Source organism: Aquarana catesbeiana, linkage group LG06 (genome assembly GCF_042186555.1).
Source record: "Aquarana catesbeiana isolate 2022-GZ linkage group LG06, ASM4218655v1, whole genome shotgun sequence".
NCBI lineage: Eukaryota > Metazoa > Chordata > Amphibia > Anura > Ranidae > Aquarana > Aquarana catesbeiana.
The window spans coordinates 125,776,211-125,796,792 of NC_133329.1; the positions used below are offsets into that span (position 1 = coordinate 125,776,211).

The following is a 20,582-nucleotide window of genomic DNA, read 5'->3' on the forward strand; positions in this document are numbered from 1 at the left end:
AGACACAAGTCCAACCTATGTGTGTGATTATATGTCCGTATTACATTGTATATATTGTATAATAATATATATATATATATATATATATATATATATAAATAATAATATAATATTATTGTGTGTATATATATATATATATATATATATATATATATATATATATATATATATATTTTGTATATCCCTGTATCTTGTGGTCGTTCAGGTGCTTATCTAATAGTTTTTTGAAACTATCAATAACCCCCGCTGAGACCATCTCCTGTGGAAGGGATTTCCACATCCTGGCTGCTCTTACAGTAAAGAACCCTCTACGACTACGTAGTTTATGGTTACACTTCTTTTCTTCTAATTTTAATAAGTGGCCACGTGTCTTGTGTGCCTTCCGTGAAAAAGTTTTATCCCTATTGTGGGGTCACCAGTACGGTATTTGTAAATTGAAATCATATCCCCCCTCAAGCGTCTCTTCTCCAGAGAGAATATGTTCAGAATATGTTCAGTGCTCGTAACCTTTCCTCATAGTTAATATCCTCCAGACCCTTTATTAGCTTTGTTGCCCTTCTTTGTACTCGCTCCATTTCCAGTAGAGTGGAACCTCGGTTTGTGAGTAACATGGTTAATGAGCGTTTCGCAAACTGAGCACTGTATTTATCCACTTCCGGACCGCCCACTGTATATATACGTCATTTTTTTGAAAATGGATATCTCGGTAACGGCAGCAGCTGCTGCCACAACCGAGGTATCCATCTTTTCAGCGGGCGGTTCCGTACATGATAATGGTGGTCTCTGCAGCGGGTTCGCCGCGAGATCACCGTTATCGGCGGCAGGAGAGGTGCCACCCCCCCTCCCGCCGCTCTCCCGCACCCTCCGCCGCTTACCGGAGCCGGCGGTAGCAGTGGAGGCGATCGGGTCCTTTCCCTGCTTAGGTATGGAGACGAGTGAGGCTAAGATGGCCCCCACCCGTCTCCATACCAAGTGACGGCCGGAGCGACGTCATTACGTCAGTTCCGCTCACTTCTCTTAAAGGCACAATTTTTTTTGTGTCATTTTTTTTTTTTTTTTTGTTTCAAAAGATTTTTATTTTATGTTAAGAAAGTCATGTAATACAAGTGAAACAACAGTACAAAGTCAAATCTTTCATTGCGCTAGTAATTACATGAACATCAGATGAATGCTATACTTTACATCCAGAATTTGAGGTACATGCATAAGTACATTTATTTGAACAACTTATCTCTATAGAGGAAAAGAAAAAGAAAAAAGAAACATACCGCAGTAGTGTCTACTATGCTGACCATAGGTAAGTATAGCTATAATAGGTATTTAAGTATAACTTGTGAAGTAACTAAGAGATGTAACACATGTCGGCCTGTATGTCAACATAAATTCTGCGGTCTACAAATTTATTTGTGTGGAGTAATTAGGATTAAAAAAAAACAAAAAACAAAAAGGCGACGCCAGTTCCTTATTCCCGCACCCCTAAAGGGAGCATGCTGTGCGGGGAGTATGGTAATCACAAATTTGTTTATACTGGCTTTGATGTATGTAAGGGAAGAATAGGTGGGGAGGGCGGGGTATCGGAGATGTTGTCCTATGTGGTGGCTTAATGATTGGGGTGCAGTATTTTAGACAATGTCTGACTCGTAATCACTAGGACGTGTAGACAGGATCAAAGGGTGTTTGTGACGCTTCATATACTTTACGTATGGAGGGTGAGAGTGTACTTATAAAAACTCTGTAAAGGGATAGTATACCTGTAAGTCTAAATGCTAGGACGTTTGCAGCCCAATATATAATGGTCTACCAGGTGCTTATTGTTTCATGTCACGTTTACAGAGTTTGAAGATACTCTTGGTATTTTGGGGACTCCCTGAAGTGAATCCAACATGCCCATGTTCTCCCATATTTTGTAGGAGTATCTTTAGCTTGATGGATTAAGTTTTCCATCTCAGAGATTTTCTCTATACGCTTGAACCATTCTGTCATAGTAGGTGGTGTATTGCTCCTCCAGTGTATTGGAATGCATTGTTTGGCAGCATTCACTAGATGGAGTGTGAGGGATTTTTTATATGCATGGTGTGAAATCGTGGAATGATGTAGTAGGTATTGTGATGGTGTAAAAGATAAGGTGTAAGTAGTGACATGTTGTATTACCTCATGTACTTTTGTCCAAAATGGTTGTATCCGAGGGCATTTCCACCAAATATGAAGCAGAGAGCCCACGTCATCGTTGCATCTCCAACACATGGGGGAAACAGATGGGTGGTAAAGATGAATCCTGTCTGGTGTTTTGTACCATCTCGAATATATTTTGTAGGAATTTTCTTGTGCTGAAACATTTACGGAGCCTTTATGGATGTGTTCGTAAATGTTTTCCCATTCTTTTGTGGATAATGTCAGTTCAAGTTCTGTTTCCCATTTTTTGTTGGCCATTATAACTGTGGGGTCTAGGTTATTAAATAATAGTGAATAGACCTCTGAGATAAGGTGTCTTTGTGGAGGTGTGCTGTTGCAGAGTGCTTCAAAGGGAGTTAGGTCTCTAAACCATTGGGAAGTAGGTTGGGCAGTGGTTAGAAAATGTCTGATTTGTAGAAATTTGTAGAATGGTATGTGATATGCAGGAAAATTGAGCTTGTTGTAAGGTAGCATTACACCCTTGTGGAAGAATTGCGATGCTCTAAGAGGAGGTTGGTCAGTTGTTTGAGGTCTATCGCAAAGTTATATTCCAGGTGTGAAGTCTGGGTTATTGGTCAGGGGGGTCATCGGTCCTGGGGAGGAATGCCATCCAAATATTTTGGCTGTGGTTGTGAAGGCTCGGATAGTGGGACCGGTCAAAGGATGTGTAGTGTATTCTTTAGGTAGTGCTTTTATATCAATCCAGGGTAGGTGAGCAAGCGGCACTCGTGAAAAGGCTTCTTCGATGTTGACCCAGTCTTTAGTGGATTTGTGTATGTGCCAATCAATAATTCTCGTGAGATGACACGCCCAATGGTATTTCTGGATGTCTGGGAGGCTGAGGCCTCCTTTTAGTTTGGGGGTAGTCAGTTTATTCCAGCTTAGTCTGGGGGTTTTTGCTGCCCATATGAAATTGCGACAGACTCTTTTGTATACGTTAAAAAATGAAATGGGTAATTTGATTGGAATGGTCTGAAGGATGTATAGGATTCTAGGCAGGATATTCATCTTTATGATGGCTATCCTTCCAAACCAAGAGAAGGGGCCAGATGACCATGTACTGAGATCTTTTTGGATATTACCTAGGATTGGTAGATAATTTCTATCGTATAACTCCTCGAAGTGCGTCGGTATTTGGATCCCTAAATAGGTAAGGGCATGTGGCTCCCATTGGAAGGGGAAATTCATTTTACATTGCGTCACCAATGATTGTGGGAGGGAAATATTCAAAGCTTTAGACTTTGTGAAGTTAATTTTTAGGTTTGAGAGTTTGTTGAAGGAGGCAAAGTCTTTTAATAGGTTGGGTATGGTAATCAATGGTTTTGAAAGGAAATGTCGTCCGCATATGCAGCTATTTTATATTGCTTATTGTGTATGTCAATACCTTTAATGTCAGGATTTTCCCGTATCTTGCGTAGAATAGGTTCCAGTGTGAGTATAAAAATAAGAGGTGACAACGGGCATCCTTGACGTGTACCATTCGACACGGAGAAGGCGTCCGACAGGCGTCCATTAATTCTTATTCTGGCTGTAGGATATGAGTATAAAACCATTATCATTTGGTGGAAATTCGGAGGAAGTCCCAATGCCTGTAACGTTGCTGACATGTAGTCCCAGGCCACTCTGTCGAACGCCTTCTCCGCGTCGAGCGATAAAAAGAATCTCTGTCGTTTGGGAGTAGAGGACGACGAAAGAAAGTGATGAATATGTAGGGCCTTTATGGTGTTATCCCTGGCTTCCCTACCAGGGACAAAACCAACTTGGTCAAGGGAGACAAGGCCAGGGATAAAAGGAAGTAATCGATTGGCAAGAATTTTAGCATATAGTTTTAGATCCACATTCAGGAGAGATATGGGTCTGTAGTTGGTCACAAGTGTATCGTCTTTGCCTGGTTTTGGAATTAGGGTGATATGAGCTTCTAGTAATTCTTTATTAATCTGTGGGGAGGCAGAGAATGTGTTGAATGTTTTAGTAAAATGGGGGATAAGAGTCTCCTGGAATGTTTTGTAGTACCCGACCGTAAGCCCATCAGGGCCAGGACTCTTACCTACGTTGAGTTGTGTTAACGCTGTTGTCATTTCTTCAATGCTAATGGGGCACTCAAGGGTCCTGGATTCCTCCGGGGGTATGGGTGGTATACTGTATTGTGTCAGAAAGGTAGATATTGCCTCCTGTCTATTTTGCGAGGGGTCTGTCATGTTTGTCTGTGGTAGGTTGTAGAGTCACAAACTGTGTGGCAATGTCCTCTGGGGATGTAAAGGACTTCCCACTAGGGTCTGTAATCTTGTGAATAGTCAAGGCTGCTTTTCTGCGTTGTAGAGCTTTTGCCATTAATTTCCCCGATTTATTGCCACATTCATAGTATAGTTTTTGAGTAAAGATGTATTTGCGTCGTAAGGATTTATTAATTTCTTCCCTCAGTTCCTCCCTTGCCTGCAGGAGTTCTGTCAGTGAAATAGAGGCTAGGGATGCTTTATGAATCCTTTCTAATTTATGGATTTTAGAGGTTAAAGAGTTTATATGCGCTTTACGTTGTTTATTTTTGGATGCTGCTATGGAAATGAGTTCCCCTCTTATAACACACTTGTGAGCAGCCCATACGATGTGTGGGCTAGGATCACCAATGGAGTTTTCTTTAAAATATTGGACGAGTCGGGTTTTAATTTTGGTTGTAGAATCTAGGTCTGTTAGAAGAGAGTTGTCTAGACGCCATATTGAATTTAAGGGACGTGACAGCGGGATTTGTAATGTCAGTGAAATTGGGTTGTGATCAGAGAGTGACATGGGTTCTATGGTCGCATGTTTGATGTAAGATATGTCATTCTGGGAGATAAAAAAGTGATCAATTCTGGAATACTTGTTGTGGGGTGGTGAAAAGAACGTAAAGTCCCTATCATTTGGGTGAAGTGCGCGCCATGTATCATGTAAGGTCAATTCCTGTAGTTGTTTTTTGATCGCTCTCAGAGCTCTGTATGGCAAGGACGTTGTTCCAGTGGAGGAATCTTGTTGGGGGTTCAATGCTACATTAAAGTCACCACCCAATACAAGGATGCCAGAAAAGAATTCTGTAAGCAGCTGTAGGGTTTCTCTAAAGAAGGTGACCTGTCGTTTGTTGGGAGCATATATATTTGCAAGAGTAATGGGCTTGTTATTTAGTGTTCCTTTAAGAAATAGGTATCTTCCATTGGGATATTGTTCGATATCTGTAATGTGTAAAGGGCAGTTTTTCGAAATCAGTATAGCAACCCCCTTTGTTTTGGATGACGCATTGGAGGCATGGTATACTATAGGGTACCTGTAATTCCCCAGTTTGGGTAATTTGTCAGCACGAAAGTGAGTTTCCTGAATAAATGCAATTTGTGTTTTATTTTTGTGCAGTGTGTATAAAAGTTGAGTCCTTTTTTCGGGAGTATTCAGACCTCTGATATTTACTGAGTCAATTTTTATCTGGAGATCATTCAGTGGTGTAGTAGGTACTGATGCTTTGTGTATGTCAGGGCCGATATCTGCCATGTCAGGAGGTGGTGTGGGATTTCGACTAGTTTGAGATACTGTGATTCCTCCGGATGAGATGTAAAGCCTGTAGTGAAGCGGAGTATCTAGAAAATCTAGGGTGGGTGTATCGGGGAGGGGATGAGGGTATTTAACTGACCTTAGCTATAACAGGAAAGGTCAGGAAATTACATTGCACTATTGGTGTGAAAATGTCCAGAAACCAGTCTGGACCTTCTCTCTGCACTGTGTGGGGGTTGGAATGTACCGGACCACGGAAATACTGTGAGTTATGGATAACGGTGTTACTCCGCCGTTGCATTCTAGTTAGTTTTATGCAAGGAGGGATTCTGAGCAAGGGTTTTGACTTATAGGTTAGAATGTAGTAGTCCCTTATGTACTAATATTCACCAAAATTGTTCCCTTAAAAAATGGAAGAGGGCAGGGATCCCTCAGCTGCAGAAACTTAGCTATCATAGGTGTTGCATTCGTGAAATTTAACTGGACATAAGGGTTCAGTATTCGGTAAGCAGGGCGTTATGTTAAGAGAGCAGCTTGTAGTTTCCTGTTCCTCATGGAAGAATGTGTGCAATGACAGTTAAAATAACATCATATCACTTTAAAACTTGGATATCCATCCATTCGGTGTGAACAGTTGAAAAAAAAAAAAAAAAAAAGGAGAGAAAACAAGAACATTTAAACAGGTGAGAATGAAAATATCATGGTTAGGAACCTCGGCATAGGCACTTGAAAACTTGAGCTCATGCTCCATAGCTAACTGCGACCCTTTACAATTCGGCATAACTCATCCTCTAACAGCTGTCTCCTCTGTCTGTAAACTGTTAAGTTACTAAACGTTCACCACTTCTATAAACAAATTAGTGAGCAAGTAGTAATAAGCAGATATGTGAAAAGGTGTGCCCCCTGCAGGTGTCAGCTGGCCCAACAGAATAGACGGTGGTATATGCACAGCATCTGTCAGTCAGTCTTGGCAGATCGTATGTCGTTAGGGAGCGGTTTAACTATGTAAGAATATGTGATATAAAGCGGTATATTTAGGGGGGTGGGTGGGCACTATATTAAGTAGTTCGTCTTTCGTGAGGTGTGTTGGTATCTGGCACACTGAAGAGGTGGGGTAGTTAGGTGATCAGGCGATTAGCAGTAAGAAGATGCATTGTTAAACATTTGCTCATTATTAATGTCTGGTCTGTGCACAGACGAGCGTTCTGTGTTGCGATGGGAGAACCCCTGAACTAGAATCCGCCCATAACCTACAAAGTGAACCACCTTTCCACATAGAGCTACGTATGTTTTGTGAATACAGCAATCTGAAACACTAACGGGTGATAGTTGTTATCGTATGGTAAATACATTAGTCGGTTGTCTTAACTCATGCTGTGCATTAGCGTGTATGTGATAGCAATCGGGAGTTTCTCACGTGAGTTCACTACTGTATGCAGCATTGCTATCTTGCATTGTGGGTATTTGTTACAGTTATTAAAGTTGTGCCTAGTATGATTGTAGGTATTAGCGTGTCATATAGTGTTCGTCCGATCTACTTGTTAGTGAACACAGTGACCAAGCGTGTGTCAGTGAGGGGTAATTATAGAGGATAGATCGGGTGTGATAATTGTTGTCTGAGGGACATTTTGCAGAGCTAGTAGGAATCAGAAGCTTTATACAGAAGGTAATGAGACAACCGAATGTAGAAACTAATTAAACTCAACAGTGTCAGGAATACCTAACTGAACCAACTATGAGATTCCGTGTTGACGACTGTCGTCTCCAAGCTGGAGAGCTGAGAGCTCGGTAGCCGCTGTGATTAACGTCAGTGTCAGTAATCCCGACGGGCTCTCCGAGAGCGTGGGGACTCCAGGGCGTTGTGACGGTGTTGAAAGCCTTGATGGCCTGCATGCGATCTGGTGCTGGAAGGAGATCTCCTTCTTTGGTGGCGCGAATCCTGTGCCTCCATCGGCTCTTCCTGTGAGGGGTGTCGTCCTGTGGCATGATGGCGGAAGTCCGCATACCAGTTTGGTACATCAACGAAAGGTATGCCCAGAGTGTCACAAAAGTGGTGCAGGTCTTCAGGCACTTTTAGGAATGCTGTACGTCCAAGATGGGTAGCCGCCAGGCAGAAGGGAAACTTCCAACGATAGACAATTCCATGGGCCCGTAGCACATCCAGAAGCGGTTTCAGATCCCTGCGTTGCTGCAGTGTGATACCAAATAGATCCTGAAAAATCTGCAGATGTGCGCCATTGTATTGTAGTGGTTGTTTAACCCTTGCCTGTCTCAGGATCTCTTCCTTTATCTTGTAGTCCACAATACAACATATGATGTCTCTGGGTGGATCAGTCTCTCTGCCTTTTGGGCGCAATGCTCTATGAATTCTTTCTAGTTCTATGCATGTTTGAGGTGGTCTGCCCAGTAGGTTATTGAATAGCTCTGTCACAGCAGGGGTCAAGTGATCAGCCTCAATGGATTCTGGCAATCCTCTTACTCTGAGGTTGTGCCGGCGGCCGCGGTTATCGAGGTCCTCGATGCGGCGTTGTGCCTCTCTCAGCTGCATAGTATGCGTGTCTATTCTTCGGGTCGCTTTGCGGAGGACCATGTCATGTTTCGCTGTGGTCTTTTCCACTTCCAGAACCCGGTCATTTAGAGTGTGAATTTCCACTCTCAATTCCGCAATGGCGGCGGATAGGGTGTCCTTTATGTCAGTGGCGATCTCCCTCAGATCGTTTATGTTGAGGGATGGTGGTTGTGGATGGCCCTGCAATCCCGAGGTCAGAGGGAGAGGCAATTGGGAAGTTTGCGACTGTCCTGTCAGCTGTGTTGCCGGGGCCTGTGAGGAGTCGTGACGGGAGGACGCCATATTGTTCCTCTGCGTCCTGAACATTTCAGGGATGTTTTGGCTCGGGTATCCCGTTGTTTCACGGGGCGAGCGGGATTGTGAGGTAGAGGTGTGTCGGGAGGCCGTCCCCATCGTTTCTCTGACGAGAATAGTGATAATTACCTCCGGTAGGGCTGATAAATCGAATGCAACGGCGGGAGCTGTTCTTTCAGGCAGCCATCTCCTAGCTCGGCCAAGCCACGCCCCCGTGTCATTTTTTTAAACGACTTTTTTTTTTTTTTTTTTTGCATTTTAGTCTAAATATGAGATCTGAGGACTTTTTGACCCCAGATCTCATATTTAAGAGGACCTGTCATGCTTTTTTCTATTACAAGGGATGTTTACATTCCTTGTAATAGGAATAAAAGTGATCCAAATTTTTTTTTTTTTTAAGAAACAGTGAAAAAATAAATAAAATAAAGTAAAATAAATAATTAAAAAAAAAAAAATATTTTTAAAGCGCCCTGTCCCGACGAGCTCACGCGCAGAAGCGAACGCATACGTGAGTAGCGCCCGCATATGAAAACGGTGGTCAAACCACACATGTGAGGTATCGCCGCGACCGGTAGAGTGAGAGCAATAATTCTAGCCCTAGACCTCCTCTGTAACGCAAAACATGCAATCTGTAGAATTATTTAAACGTCGCCTATGGAGATTTTTAAGGGTAAAAGTTTGACGCCATTCCACGAGCGGGCGCAATTTTGAAGCGTGACATGATGGGTATCAATTTACTTGGCGTAACATTATATTTCACAATATAAAAAAAAAATTGGGCTAACTTTACTGTTGTCTTATTTTTTTTTGCAAAAAAGTGAATTTTTTCCAAAAAAAGTGCGCTTAGAAGACCGCTGCGCAAATACGGTGCAAAAAAAAAGTATTGCAATGACCGCTATTTTATTCTCTAGGGTGTTAGAAAAAAAACAATATATAATGTTTGGGGGTTCTGAGTAATTTTCTAGCAAAAAAACCTGTTTTAAACTTGTAAACACCTAAAATCCAAAACGAGGCTGGTCTTAAAGTGGTTAAAAAAATCCTAACTCGGTTTGCGAGTGTTGTCTCGCAAAACGAGCAGGATTACTGCACACCACTTTTGGCCTGAGGTGGGGGGCGCCGGAGCCGGGCAGAGCCGAAAGTCGCCAATCGGCGCCATTCGGAAATGCGCGGAAAGGCCCGAGGTCAGCCGAAGTGTCCATCTGGCCTTTTCGGCCCTTTACGAGGCTCTCCAGGGCCCCCCGCCTCTGGCCGCATGCAGTATTGCAACCCATTGAAGTCAATGCAGAACTAATTATTTTCCTTTACATTGACTTCAATGGGAAAACTCGCTTTGATATGCTAGTACACTGGATTACGAGCATACTCCTGGAACGGATTATGCTCATAATCCGAGGTTTCACTGTACATCCTTCCTGAGGACTGGTGCCCAGAACTGGACAGCATACTCTAGGTGTGGCGGACCAGAGTCTTGTAGAGTGGGAGAATTATCGCTTTATCTCTGGAGTTGATCCCCTTTTTAATGCATGCCAATATTCTGTTTGCTTTGTTCGCAGCAGCTTGGCATTGCATGCCATTGCTGAGCCTATCATCTACTAGGACCCCCAGGTCCTTTTCCATCCTAGATTCCCCCAGAGGTTCTCCCCCCCAGTGAATAGATTGCATTCAATTTTTTGCCACCCAAATGCAATCTTTTACATTTTTCTGCATTAAACCTCATTTACCATGTAGTTGCCCAACCCATGAATTTGTTCAGATCTTCTTGCAAGGTTTCCACATCCTGCTTAGCTTAGTATCGCCTGCAAATACAGAGATTAAACTGTTTACCCCATCCTCCAGGTCATTTATGAATAAATTAAATAGGATTGGTCCCAGCACAGAACCCTGGGGGACCCCACAACCCACCCCTGACCATTCCGAGTATTCCCCATTTATCGCCACCCTCTGAACTCGCCCTTGTAACCAGGTTTCAATCCATGTACTCACCCTTTGGTCCATGTCAACTGACCTTAGTTTGTACAGTAAACGTTTATGGGGAACTGTGTCAAATGCTTTTGCAAAATCCAGATACACCACGTCTACGGACCTTCCTTTATCTAGATCGCAACTCACCTCCTCATAGAAGGTTAAGAGCCCTTTCACACTGGGGCGGGCGTCGGCGGTAAAGCGCCGCTATTGTAAGCGGCGCTTTACCGTCGGTATGTGGCCGCTAGCGGGGCGGTTTTACCCCCACTAGCGGCCGAGAAATGGTTAAAAACCACCGCAAAGCGCCTCTGCAGAGGCGCTTTGCCAGCGGTATAGTCGCGCCGTCCCATTGATTTCAATGGGCAGGAGCGGTATACACTCCGCTCCTTCACCGCTCCGAAGATGCTGCTAGCAGGACTTTTTTTACAGTCCTGCCAGCGCATCGCTCCAGTGTGAAAGCCCTCGGGGCAGCGGCACTTTCGGGTCGGTTTGCAGGCGCTATTATTAGCGCAATAGCGCCTGCAAACCGCCCCAGTGTGAAAGTACCCTAATGGTTTGGCAAGAACGATTCTTCATGAATCCATGCTGATTACTGCTAATGATACTGTTTTCATTACTAAAATCTTGTATATAGTCCCTTATCATCCCCTCCAAGAGCTTGCATACTATTGATGTTAGGCTAACTGGTCTGTAATTCCCAGAGATGTATTTTGGGCCCTTTTTAAATATAGGCGCTACATTGGCTTTTCTCCAATCTGCTGGTACTATTCCAGTCAGTAGACTATCAGTAAAAATTAGGAACAATGGTCTAGCAATTACTTGACTGAGTTCCCTAAGTACTCTAGGGTGCAAGCCATCCAGTCCAGGTGATTTATTAATATTAAATTTCCCAAGTCTAATTCTGTCCTCCGTTAGCCATGAGGGTGCTTCCTGTGACGTGTCAGGAGGATAAACACTGCAGTTTTGGTTACTAAAGCCCCCCGATTCCGTCGTGAAGACTGAGGAGCAGAATAAATTCAATACCTTCGCCATCTCCCCATCCTTTGTAACCAGATGTCCTTCATCATTCTTTATGGGGCTAATATGGTCTGTCCTTCCTTTTTTACGGTTTACATACTTAAAGTAATTTTTGGGATTTTTTTTGCTCTCCTCCGCTATGTGTCTTTCATGTTCTCTCTTAGCCGCCCTAATTGCACCCTTACATTTCTTGCTGCATTCTTTATAAAGTCGGAATGCTGATGATCATCCCTCAACCTTTTATTTTTTGAAGGCCTTCCCTTCTCCTTTGCTTTTATATGCATTTTTACATTGGAGTTAAGCCATCCAGGACTTTTGTTCGCTCTTTTAAATTTATTACCCAATGGAATGCACTGGCTAATGCCCTTATTTAATATGCTCTTAAAGCGAACCTATCTCTCCTCCGTGTTTTTTGTTCCTAAGGTTTTATCCCAATTTATGCCTTCTAGCAAGGTTTGTAGTTTAGGGAAGTTGGCTCTTTTGAAATTCAGTGTCTTTGTATTCCCCTTACGTTTCCTATTTGTGTGATTTATACTGAAGCCAATTGACCTGTGATCGCTGTTTCCCAAATTCCCCTGTATTTCCACATCCGTGATCAGGTATGTATTGTTGGTAATCAGTAGATCTTTATTTCTAGTTGGTGCGTCTACCATCTGACCCATGAAATTGTCCTGCAAGACATTTAGGAACTGGCGAGCCTTAGACAAATGATTCCCTCAGCCCAGTTTATGTCTGGATAATTAAAATCCCCCTTCCCATCCTTGCTGCTAATCCAAATTGTGACAGGAGGTCCAACTCCGCCTCCTCCCTCAGGTTAGGGGTGTCAGAAACCATGAATCAGACCGAGACAGAAGTACAGTTAATCACACTTGTTTAAATAATAAAAAGGTAAACAGAGTAAGCCTAGTCAATACATAGCCAGAGTTCAGTAACCAGATCGGGTAGTCAGCCAATGCCAATGTCAGAGAGCCAGAGATAAACATAGTAGTACAGCAAGCAGTTTCAGGAGCCAGAAGGGACGTCAGCCAAGCAAGTCTTTAACAGGAACGCAGGAGAAAGTCTCAGGGATGTGACCAAAGGTGAAGGCAGAGATTAAGTGAGCTGGACGGCTTTAAGTAGCCAGGACTGATGAGCAGATCATCAACAGCTGAGTCACTGTGGAGAGAAAAGAGCTGGCAATTAGCCGACAGCTGAGCGGCCAGCTCAGAGAAGGAAGGGCTGAGCCCAGCCCTGACAGTACCCCCTCCTCAACGACCCCTCCCCCTCAGAGGACCACCGGGCTTGAGGGGAAAACGTCTATGGAAATCACGGAGGACGACAGGGGCATTTACGTCCGAGGATGAGACCCAAGAGCGTTCCTCCCGACCGTACCCCTTTCAATACACCATGTACTGTATGTGCCCACGGGAGTCAACAATGGATTGTACTTCATACTCCTCATGGTTTCAACCTGTATAGGGTGAGGACGTGGCAACGAGGTGGTAAAGCGGTTGCAGACCAAAGGTTTCAATAAGGAGACATGAAACACATTAGAGATGCGCATACTAGGAGGAAGGTCCAACGCGTAAGCCACTGGGTTAATCCTGCGAAGGATACAGAAAGGCCCAATAAACCGAGGTGCGAACTTCAAAGAAGGAACATGAAGTCGGAGGTTGCGAGACGACAGCCAGACTCTGTCCCCAACCTGGTAGGAAGGCGCAGACAAGCGTCTGTGGTCAGCATGAAGTCTGTACCTATTGTTAGCATGTCGCAAAGCCTCCTGGACTTGTGCCCAAGTGGAACGAAGACCACGGAGATGCTCCTCTAACGCAGGAATACTCTGCGGAACAAACGAGGCAGGCAACACGGAAGGTTGGAAGCCATAGTTCGCCATAAACGAGGACAAACGGGAAGCTGAATTCAAGGCACTATTGTGAGCAAACTCTGCCCACGGTAAGAGGTCTGACCAGTTGTTATGATGGTCAGAAATATAGCAACGTAGGAATTGCTCCAAGGACTGATTGGCTTGTTCTGCGGCCCCATTAGACTGCGGGTGATACGCAGAGGAGAAAGCAAGTTGAATACTCAACTGTGCACAAAAGGCTCGCCAGAACCGGGACACAAACTGACTACCCCTGTCTGAGACAATCACCTTGGGTAGCCCATGTAAGCGGAAGATCTCCTGAGCAAAAATAGAAGCCAGTTCCTTAGAAGTAGGCAACTTCTTGAGTGGAATACAATGCAACATTTTCGAGAACCGGTCAACCACCATAAGGATAACTGTGTTGCCCTGGGAGTTGGGGAACTCCACAATGAAATCCATAGACAGGTGGGTCCAGGGCCTTTCTCCATTGGGTATGGGTTGTAGGAGGCCCACTGGAAGGTGTCGTGGAGTCTTACTCTGAGCACACACGGAACAGGCAGCTACGAAGGCGGTTACATCAGCACGTAGACTAGGCCACCAGAATTTTTGGGAAATGGCCCAAAAGAGTTGATTCTTCCCAGGGTGGCCAGCAGCCTTGGGAGAATGGTAAGTCTGGAGCACAGCAGTACGGAGACTCTGGGGAACAAAGCAGCGGTCACAAGGTTTCTCAGGAGGAGCATCGACCTGAGCAGCAAGAATTTTGTCACCCAAAGGAGAAGTAAGACTGGTGCGAACCGTAGCCAGAATACGATCAGGAGGAATCACAGGAACCGGAACCGACTCCATCTTGGATGTGGGGGAAAATTGTTATGACAAGGCGTCAGCCGTTACATTCTTAATATTCTTAGACATGAATGTGAGATTCTTATGGTCAGTAAGAATGAGAACCGGCACAGTGGTACCTTCAAGGAGATGTCTCTATTCTTTCAGGACTAAAATGATCGCCAACAGCTCTCTCTCACGAATCTCGTAATTGCACTCTGCCGGTGACAATTTCTTGGAAAAGTAGCCACACGGATGCATAGCGCACTCAGAGTTAGGACGTTGAGACAGAACTCCAGTCTCAGAAAGCATCAACTTCGAGAATAAAAGGCAACGTAGGATCAGGGTGTGCCAACACAGGAGCAGAAACAAAGGCAGCCTTGAGACTCTCAAAGGCCTTAATGGACTCCGGAGACCAACTTTGTGGGTTGTCGTCTTTCCTGGTCATATCAGTCAGGTGCTTGAGTTACGAATAAACTTCCGATAATAGTTGGCAAAGCCAAGAAATCACTGCAGAGGACATAAAGCCATGGGTCGAGGCCACTGTAGGGCCGCTGAAAGTTTCTCTGGGTCCATCGAAAAACCAGCAGTGGAAATGACATAGTCCAGGAATTTAACCTGTTCACAATGGAATTCGCACTTTTCCAATTAACAATAGAGATTGTTCTCTCTTAGTCTCTGAAGCACACGATAGACATCTGTGTGGTGGCTCTCCAGGGACTTGGAAAATACGAGGATATCGTTGAGATAAACCACCACACATAACTGCAACAAATCTCAAAGGATATCGTTAATGAACTCCTGGAAAACTGCTGGAGCGTTACAAAGGCCAAAAGGCATTATGAGATACTCATAATGACCTGATCTGGTATTAAACACAGTTTTCCACTCGTCACCCTCCTTAATCCTGACTAGATTGTATGCCCCCCTCAAATCAAGCTTTGTGAAAACCGTTGCTCCCTTGAGGCGGTCAAATAACTCCGTAATCAACGGAATGGGATAGGCATTCTTAATCGTGAAACGACTGAGACCCCTAAAATCGATACAAGATCTCAGCTCACCACTCTTGTTCACAAAAAAGAAACCAGCACCAGCAGGAGACGAGGATTTGTGGATGAAACCTTGAGAAAGTGCGTCTGCAACATATTCCTCCGTGGCCTTATCCTCCAAGACCAACAAAGGGTAAATCCGGCCACGAGGGGGTATGGCACCAGGTTGAAGGTCAATTGCGCAATCATACAAGCGGTGTGAAGGTAAAGTACCAGCTTGACCTTTGTCAAAGACATCGCTAAAATCGCGGTACTCCTCCGGCAGGGAGGAGAGTGAAGAGGTGCACACAACCTTGGCTACCTTCTGGAAGCATCTCTCACTGCACTGTGGCGACCAGGACAAAACCTCAGCACAGAGCCAGTCAAAAGAAGGGTTGTGCCTCTGTAACCAAGGATAACCAATAACCAGCGGAAACTTAGGTGGGGAAATAACTTGGAATTGGATTATCTCATAGTGAAGGGCCCCTACGGCCATGGACAACGGAACAGTCTCACGAGTCACAACGGCAGGCTGTAGAGGTCTCCTGTCAAGAGCCTCAATGGCAAGTGGAGTGTCACGCAGCTTCAGCGGACTCGAGTGCTTCGATACAAAGGCAGCATCAATGAACAGGCCTGCAGCCCCAGAGTCAATTAGAGCCTTTATCTCGATGGATGACTCAGCCCAAGACAGGGTAACCGAAACCAGGGGCTTATCTTTCTGGGAAGCTGGAGACAAAACGCCACCTAAGGTCTGTCCATGACAGGACCTCAAGGTTCGGGCGTTCCCTGGACGTGTAGGACAAGACTTCAAAAAGTGACCAGCCTGGCCACAATAAAGGCACAATCTCTCCTTCCTCCTAAGGGCTCTCTCATCCGCAGAGAGACGCGTGAAGCCCAAGTGCATGGGTTCATCTTCACAGACCGACTCGGTACCAGGAGGCATGGGAGGTGAGGGAGGCAAGGGTGGGACTGCAAAGCTCGGAGACAAATGTACAGGAGGCTTGCGCCAGCGCTCCTTAAGAGAGAGAGTCTTTCTCTGAGTCTGGAGTCAATGAGGATGGCAAATGTGATCAAACTCTCCAGCTCAGTGGGTATATCTCAGGCTGCTATCTCATCCTTGATGTTATCCGAGAGACCATGAGAGAAGGCAGCCACGAGGGCCTCATTGTTCCAAGCAACCTCGGCTGCCAGAGTACGGAATTCAATGGCGTAATCGGCAACAGTTCTCGTACTCTGTTTGATGGACATGAAGCTCTTGGCAGCAGAAGCGGAGCGTGCAGGAATGTCAAATACCCTTTTGAAGGAAGCCACAAATTCTGGGCAAGTCAGGACCACAGGTTTTTGTGTCTCCCATAGAGGGTTTGCTCAGGCCAAGGCTCTCTCAGAAAGCAAAGATATCACGAAACCTACTTCTGTCTGCGGAAAACGCCTGGGGCACCATCTCAAAGTATATCTCAACCTGGTTGAGAAACCCTCTGCATTGAACTGTATCGCCCCCAAATCGATGTGGAAGCGGAGCGGAACCAGACATGCCTCTTATAGAGGTAATACTCGAGGCGGGAGCAGCAGAAGGGACGGCCTGCAACACAAGTTGTACCGGAGCAGCCATAGTGGAAAATTCCAGGTGATCCGTGCGACTCAGGAGCATTTGTAACGCCATGGCAAACTGATCCATGCGGTGATCCTGGTCATCCAATCTGGAAAAAATATTACCAACAAGTGGACTGACTGCATCTTCTGAATTCATGGCCTTCGCCTACTGTCAGAAACCATGAATCAGACTGAGACAGAAGTACAGTTTTTCACACTTGTTTAATAATAATAAAAAGGTAAACAGAGTAAGCGTAGTCAATACAAAGCCAGAGTTCAGTAACCAGATCCGGTAGTCAGCCAATGTCAATTTCAGAGAGCCAGAGATCAACGTAGTAGTACAGCAAGCAGGATCAGGAGCCAGAAGGGACGTCAGCCAAGCAAGTCTTCAACAGGAACGCAGAAGAAAGTTTTAGAGATGTGACCAAAGGCGAAGGCAGAGATGAAGTGAGCTGGATGGCTTTAAGTAGCCAGGACTGACAAGCAGATCATCAACAGCCGAGTCACTGTGGAGAGAAAGGAGCTGGCAATTAGCCGACAGCTGAGCGGCCAGCTTAGAGAAGGAAGGGCTGACAAGGGGGCCTATAGCATATGTCCAGTATTATTTTCCCCTTAGCTTCATTCCTTTGGAGCTCTACCCATAAGGATTCCACCTCCTCCCTAGCTTCCTTAGTGATATCATCTCTCACATTCACTTGTACATTATTCTTGATATATAGACATAACCCCCCCCCCCTTTATTACCCTCTCTATCTCTGCAATAAAGGGAATACCCTTGAATGGTTGCCAGCCAATTATGAGATCTGTTGAACCAGGTCTCTGAAATTCCCAAAAAATCCAAATCCTCCTCGTACAACAGTATGGTCCCTTTCACATGGGGCTGTCCGTATTTAGCATCCGCTTGCTCAGCGGGGATCGCTCCGTTGATCCCTGCTGAGCCGGTAGATGACAAGTCCGTCTCTGCACTCTGTGCAGGGACGGACCTGTCAGAGAGTCCGCTCTCCCCTATGGGGGGGATCAGATGATTAAGGACCGCCTGTCCGTTTTCATCTGATCCGCCAGACGGATGGAAAATAGGGTTTCCATCCGTCTGGATTTTGCGGAGCGGATCCGTCGCTCCATAGAGCTGTATAGAGTGAGTGTTCAGATCCGCCTAAAAAACCTGACAGGCGGATCTGAACAGTCCGCACATGTGAAAGGGGCCTATCTCTAGTTCACCCACCTTGTCCGCCAGGCTCCTGGCATTGGTGAACATGCCACGTAGTTTAGACCGGTCGCATACTATCCTCTTATTGGGTGTTCCGAGACTGCAACTAGGACTTGTTACTATACTCACCTTGGGTTTATGTGCTTTAGTCAACCTACCCCTAATGCACCCAATACTACCCTCTGGAATATGTTTCGCGCTGACTATCTCTACCTCTGGACCCTCCCCCCGTCGCCTAGTTTAAAAACCCTTCTAACTTTTTGAACATGTTTAATTATTTTTTACAAATCAAATGGAACAATCTTTACGTTTTCTAACAAAGTTAGGATTTTGCATGAAAAGCACAAGCACATACGGTATGTGGTCATATATAATAGACACTTATATTGTCTAGACTGCTCTTCCAGGTGGCTGGATGAGCTTTCCGACATGCTGCAATGAATCAGCACTCCAGAAAAGCAGGAACACTAAGAGCTGATCACCAGCTTTTACAGTCTTTGGTTCTTGCCCAGTACCTACTGCATTTTGATTTTGGACCGTGGGACTGCCAATCGTAGTGATTTGTCAGTGCTGCGGTAAAGGCCAATTATATTTGACAGCAGTTTCCATAGAAAAACCTGTGTTTCTAGGCTAGAGGGTAACTCTGCACCATTCAGAAAGTTCACTTGGAGGTGCCAACTAAACATATGTGTCTATTACATAAGTAGTCTATGGTCAGAAGTTCCCTTTATTTTAGCAATTTTTGAGAAAGCTTTTTTTCTAAAGGGAACGTCAAAAAACCAACTGTTCTGCTATAACAAATGTTTCTTGCCAACCAACACACCTCAATCAACCACTTGTCTTGTACAAACTGTTGCAATAGTTGTTCAATCTCCTTCTTCTTCATTTTCTTGGTTTGAAGCTGGTCCGCAAGATTCAAAATGTTTGTGGAAGATGCAAACCCACTGTCAGAGTCAATAATTAGATCCATCTATTCAGAAATAGATACAGCAAAGAAAATTGTGAAAGAAGTGAAAACAATGTGTTAAACCATTTTTGGAACCTTGTGTGGTCCAGACGAGGGTAAAAAATATGAGCCAATTTTGATGAGCAAAGATCATTTGTACATATACATGGATCTGTTTCTACAGACCAATACCAATAACCAAGATGCACAGAAAAGCTGTTGAAACACAAGAAGCTCCATAATTACTAAAGGCTGAGCACACCTTAAAAAAAAAATTGACATTTATTATTTTGTTAACAGTGGATCCTGCAAAGCTTTGTACCCGTGATCAGTGGATTTCAGGTGCAATGCTAGGCTCCTGCAGACACTCAGTACAGCTGTTTGCCCATACCTCTCATATGGGCAGACAGTTACTGAAGCGCAGGAAGAGTCAATGAACTACAAAGGCAATCATTAGAGCTTCTGTAGTTCATCGAGAACTATAAGCTGTCTGTTGTGGTAGCTGACGGGACTTGTAGCTCATTCATTCACAGATCTCTGTGAAAGAATGATGCAGCTGTGTGGACGGAGCTTTGCAAAGCTGCGCTGTTTTTAAAATGTAACAGTGGATGCAGGGCATGGGAGGGTTGGGGGGAGAGAGGTTGGCTGCTGTAAAATTACATGTTACGTGTTATGCCCTAAATACTAAAGTAAGATGCAACATGTTACCAAAGGTGAACTTATCCTTTAAACTGCAAAGTGAAGAGGAGAGGTGTTGTCACACCATTAAAGCATTGTAGAGGAAAATAGTGAATAGCCAAGCAGAGCTCACTGGAGAGCTGTACAGAAAGTAGAGGGCCAAGCAGAGACCAGTAGCATCACAGGGCACATGGACAAGCACAGGAGACCCTACACTAAACATCACTGTGCTCTGCAACTGGCCTCAGCAACTTTTCAATGCAGCTTTCCTATGTAGAAAATGCGACAGCACCTCTTCGCTTGCCAATCTCTGCCATTGGGCTGAATAAAGCGATGTTCTTAATTTGCTTCTGTGCTGCAGAAGTGGACACATATCAGATGAACAGATCGCACGCAGTCTGGCAAACCATGAGACAAGCTGCGTCTAATCTGTACACTTGCCATCACATGTACCTAATCCCAATCAGGCAAGGTGAAGTACAGAAGGGAGAGTGCATTAATAGCACTGCTTGCACTATAAACACTAGGTTTAAAAAAAAAAAAAAAAAGCATATCTTACCGTTTTTCTGAACAATTCCAGCTCATTCTCCCCAAAATCTGAGGCCATTTTAGTAACATCATTTTCTGCAAGGTTAAGCTAGGGAAGAAGAAAAATATTACAACACTAGGAATTCAGTCCAATCAGGTAATTCCCCCCCCCCCCTCACATCTGAACAACAAACACAACCTCAGACTGTGTACTGCATAGGTCATTACACAATCATCTTCTGATCCTTATGTTATTACGTACAGCAATCATTAAATAAAACATCTTCTTTATTGAGCTAACAAGTTGAAGGCGTTCCAACATGTATAGTTACACTGAACAAAAATCTATTATCCTCTGGCAGCCTCTTCAGCATGCGATACATCTAGGAATATCAGATGCCTGTGTCCCTTGC

At 44.6% G+C, this 20,582-nt stretch overlaps 1 protein-coding gene across 4 annotated transcripts in view; it reads right to left on the minus strand.

The window, feature by feature from the left end:
- NSMCE1 (NSE1 homolog, SMC5-SMC6 complex component) overlaps positions 1 to 20,582 on the minus strand; it is a 47,818-nt gene that overhangs the window by 15,860 nt on the left and 11,376 nt on the right. For all 4 annotated transcript variants that reach the window (XM_073636764.1, XM_073636763.1, XM_073636762.1 and 1 more), the window contains 2 exons: positions 20,201 to 20,278; positions 18,841 to 18,987 (listed from right to left, as the gene is read on the minus strand). In XM_073636764.1, the coding sequence (XP_073492865.1) occupies positions 18,841 to 18,987; positions 20,201 to 20,278 (225 nt within the window). The remainder of the gene's footprint in view (positions 1 to 18,840; positions 18,988 to 20,200; positions 20,279 to 20,582) is intronic.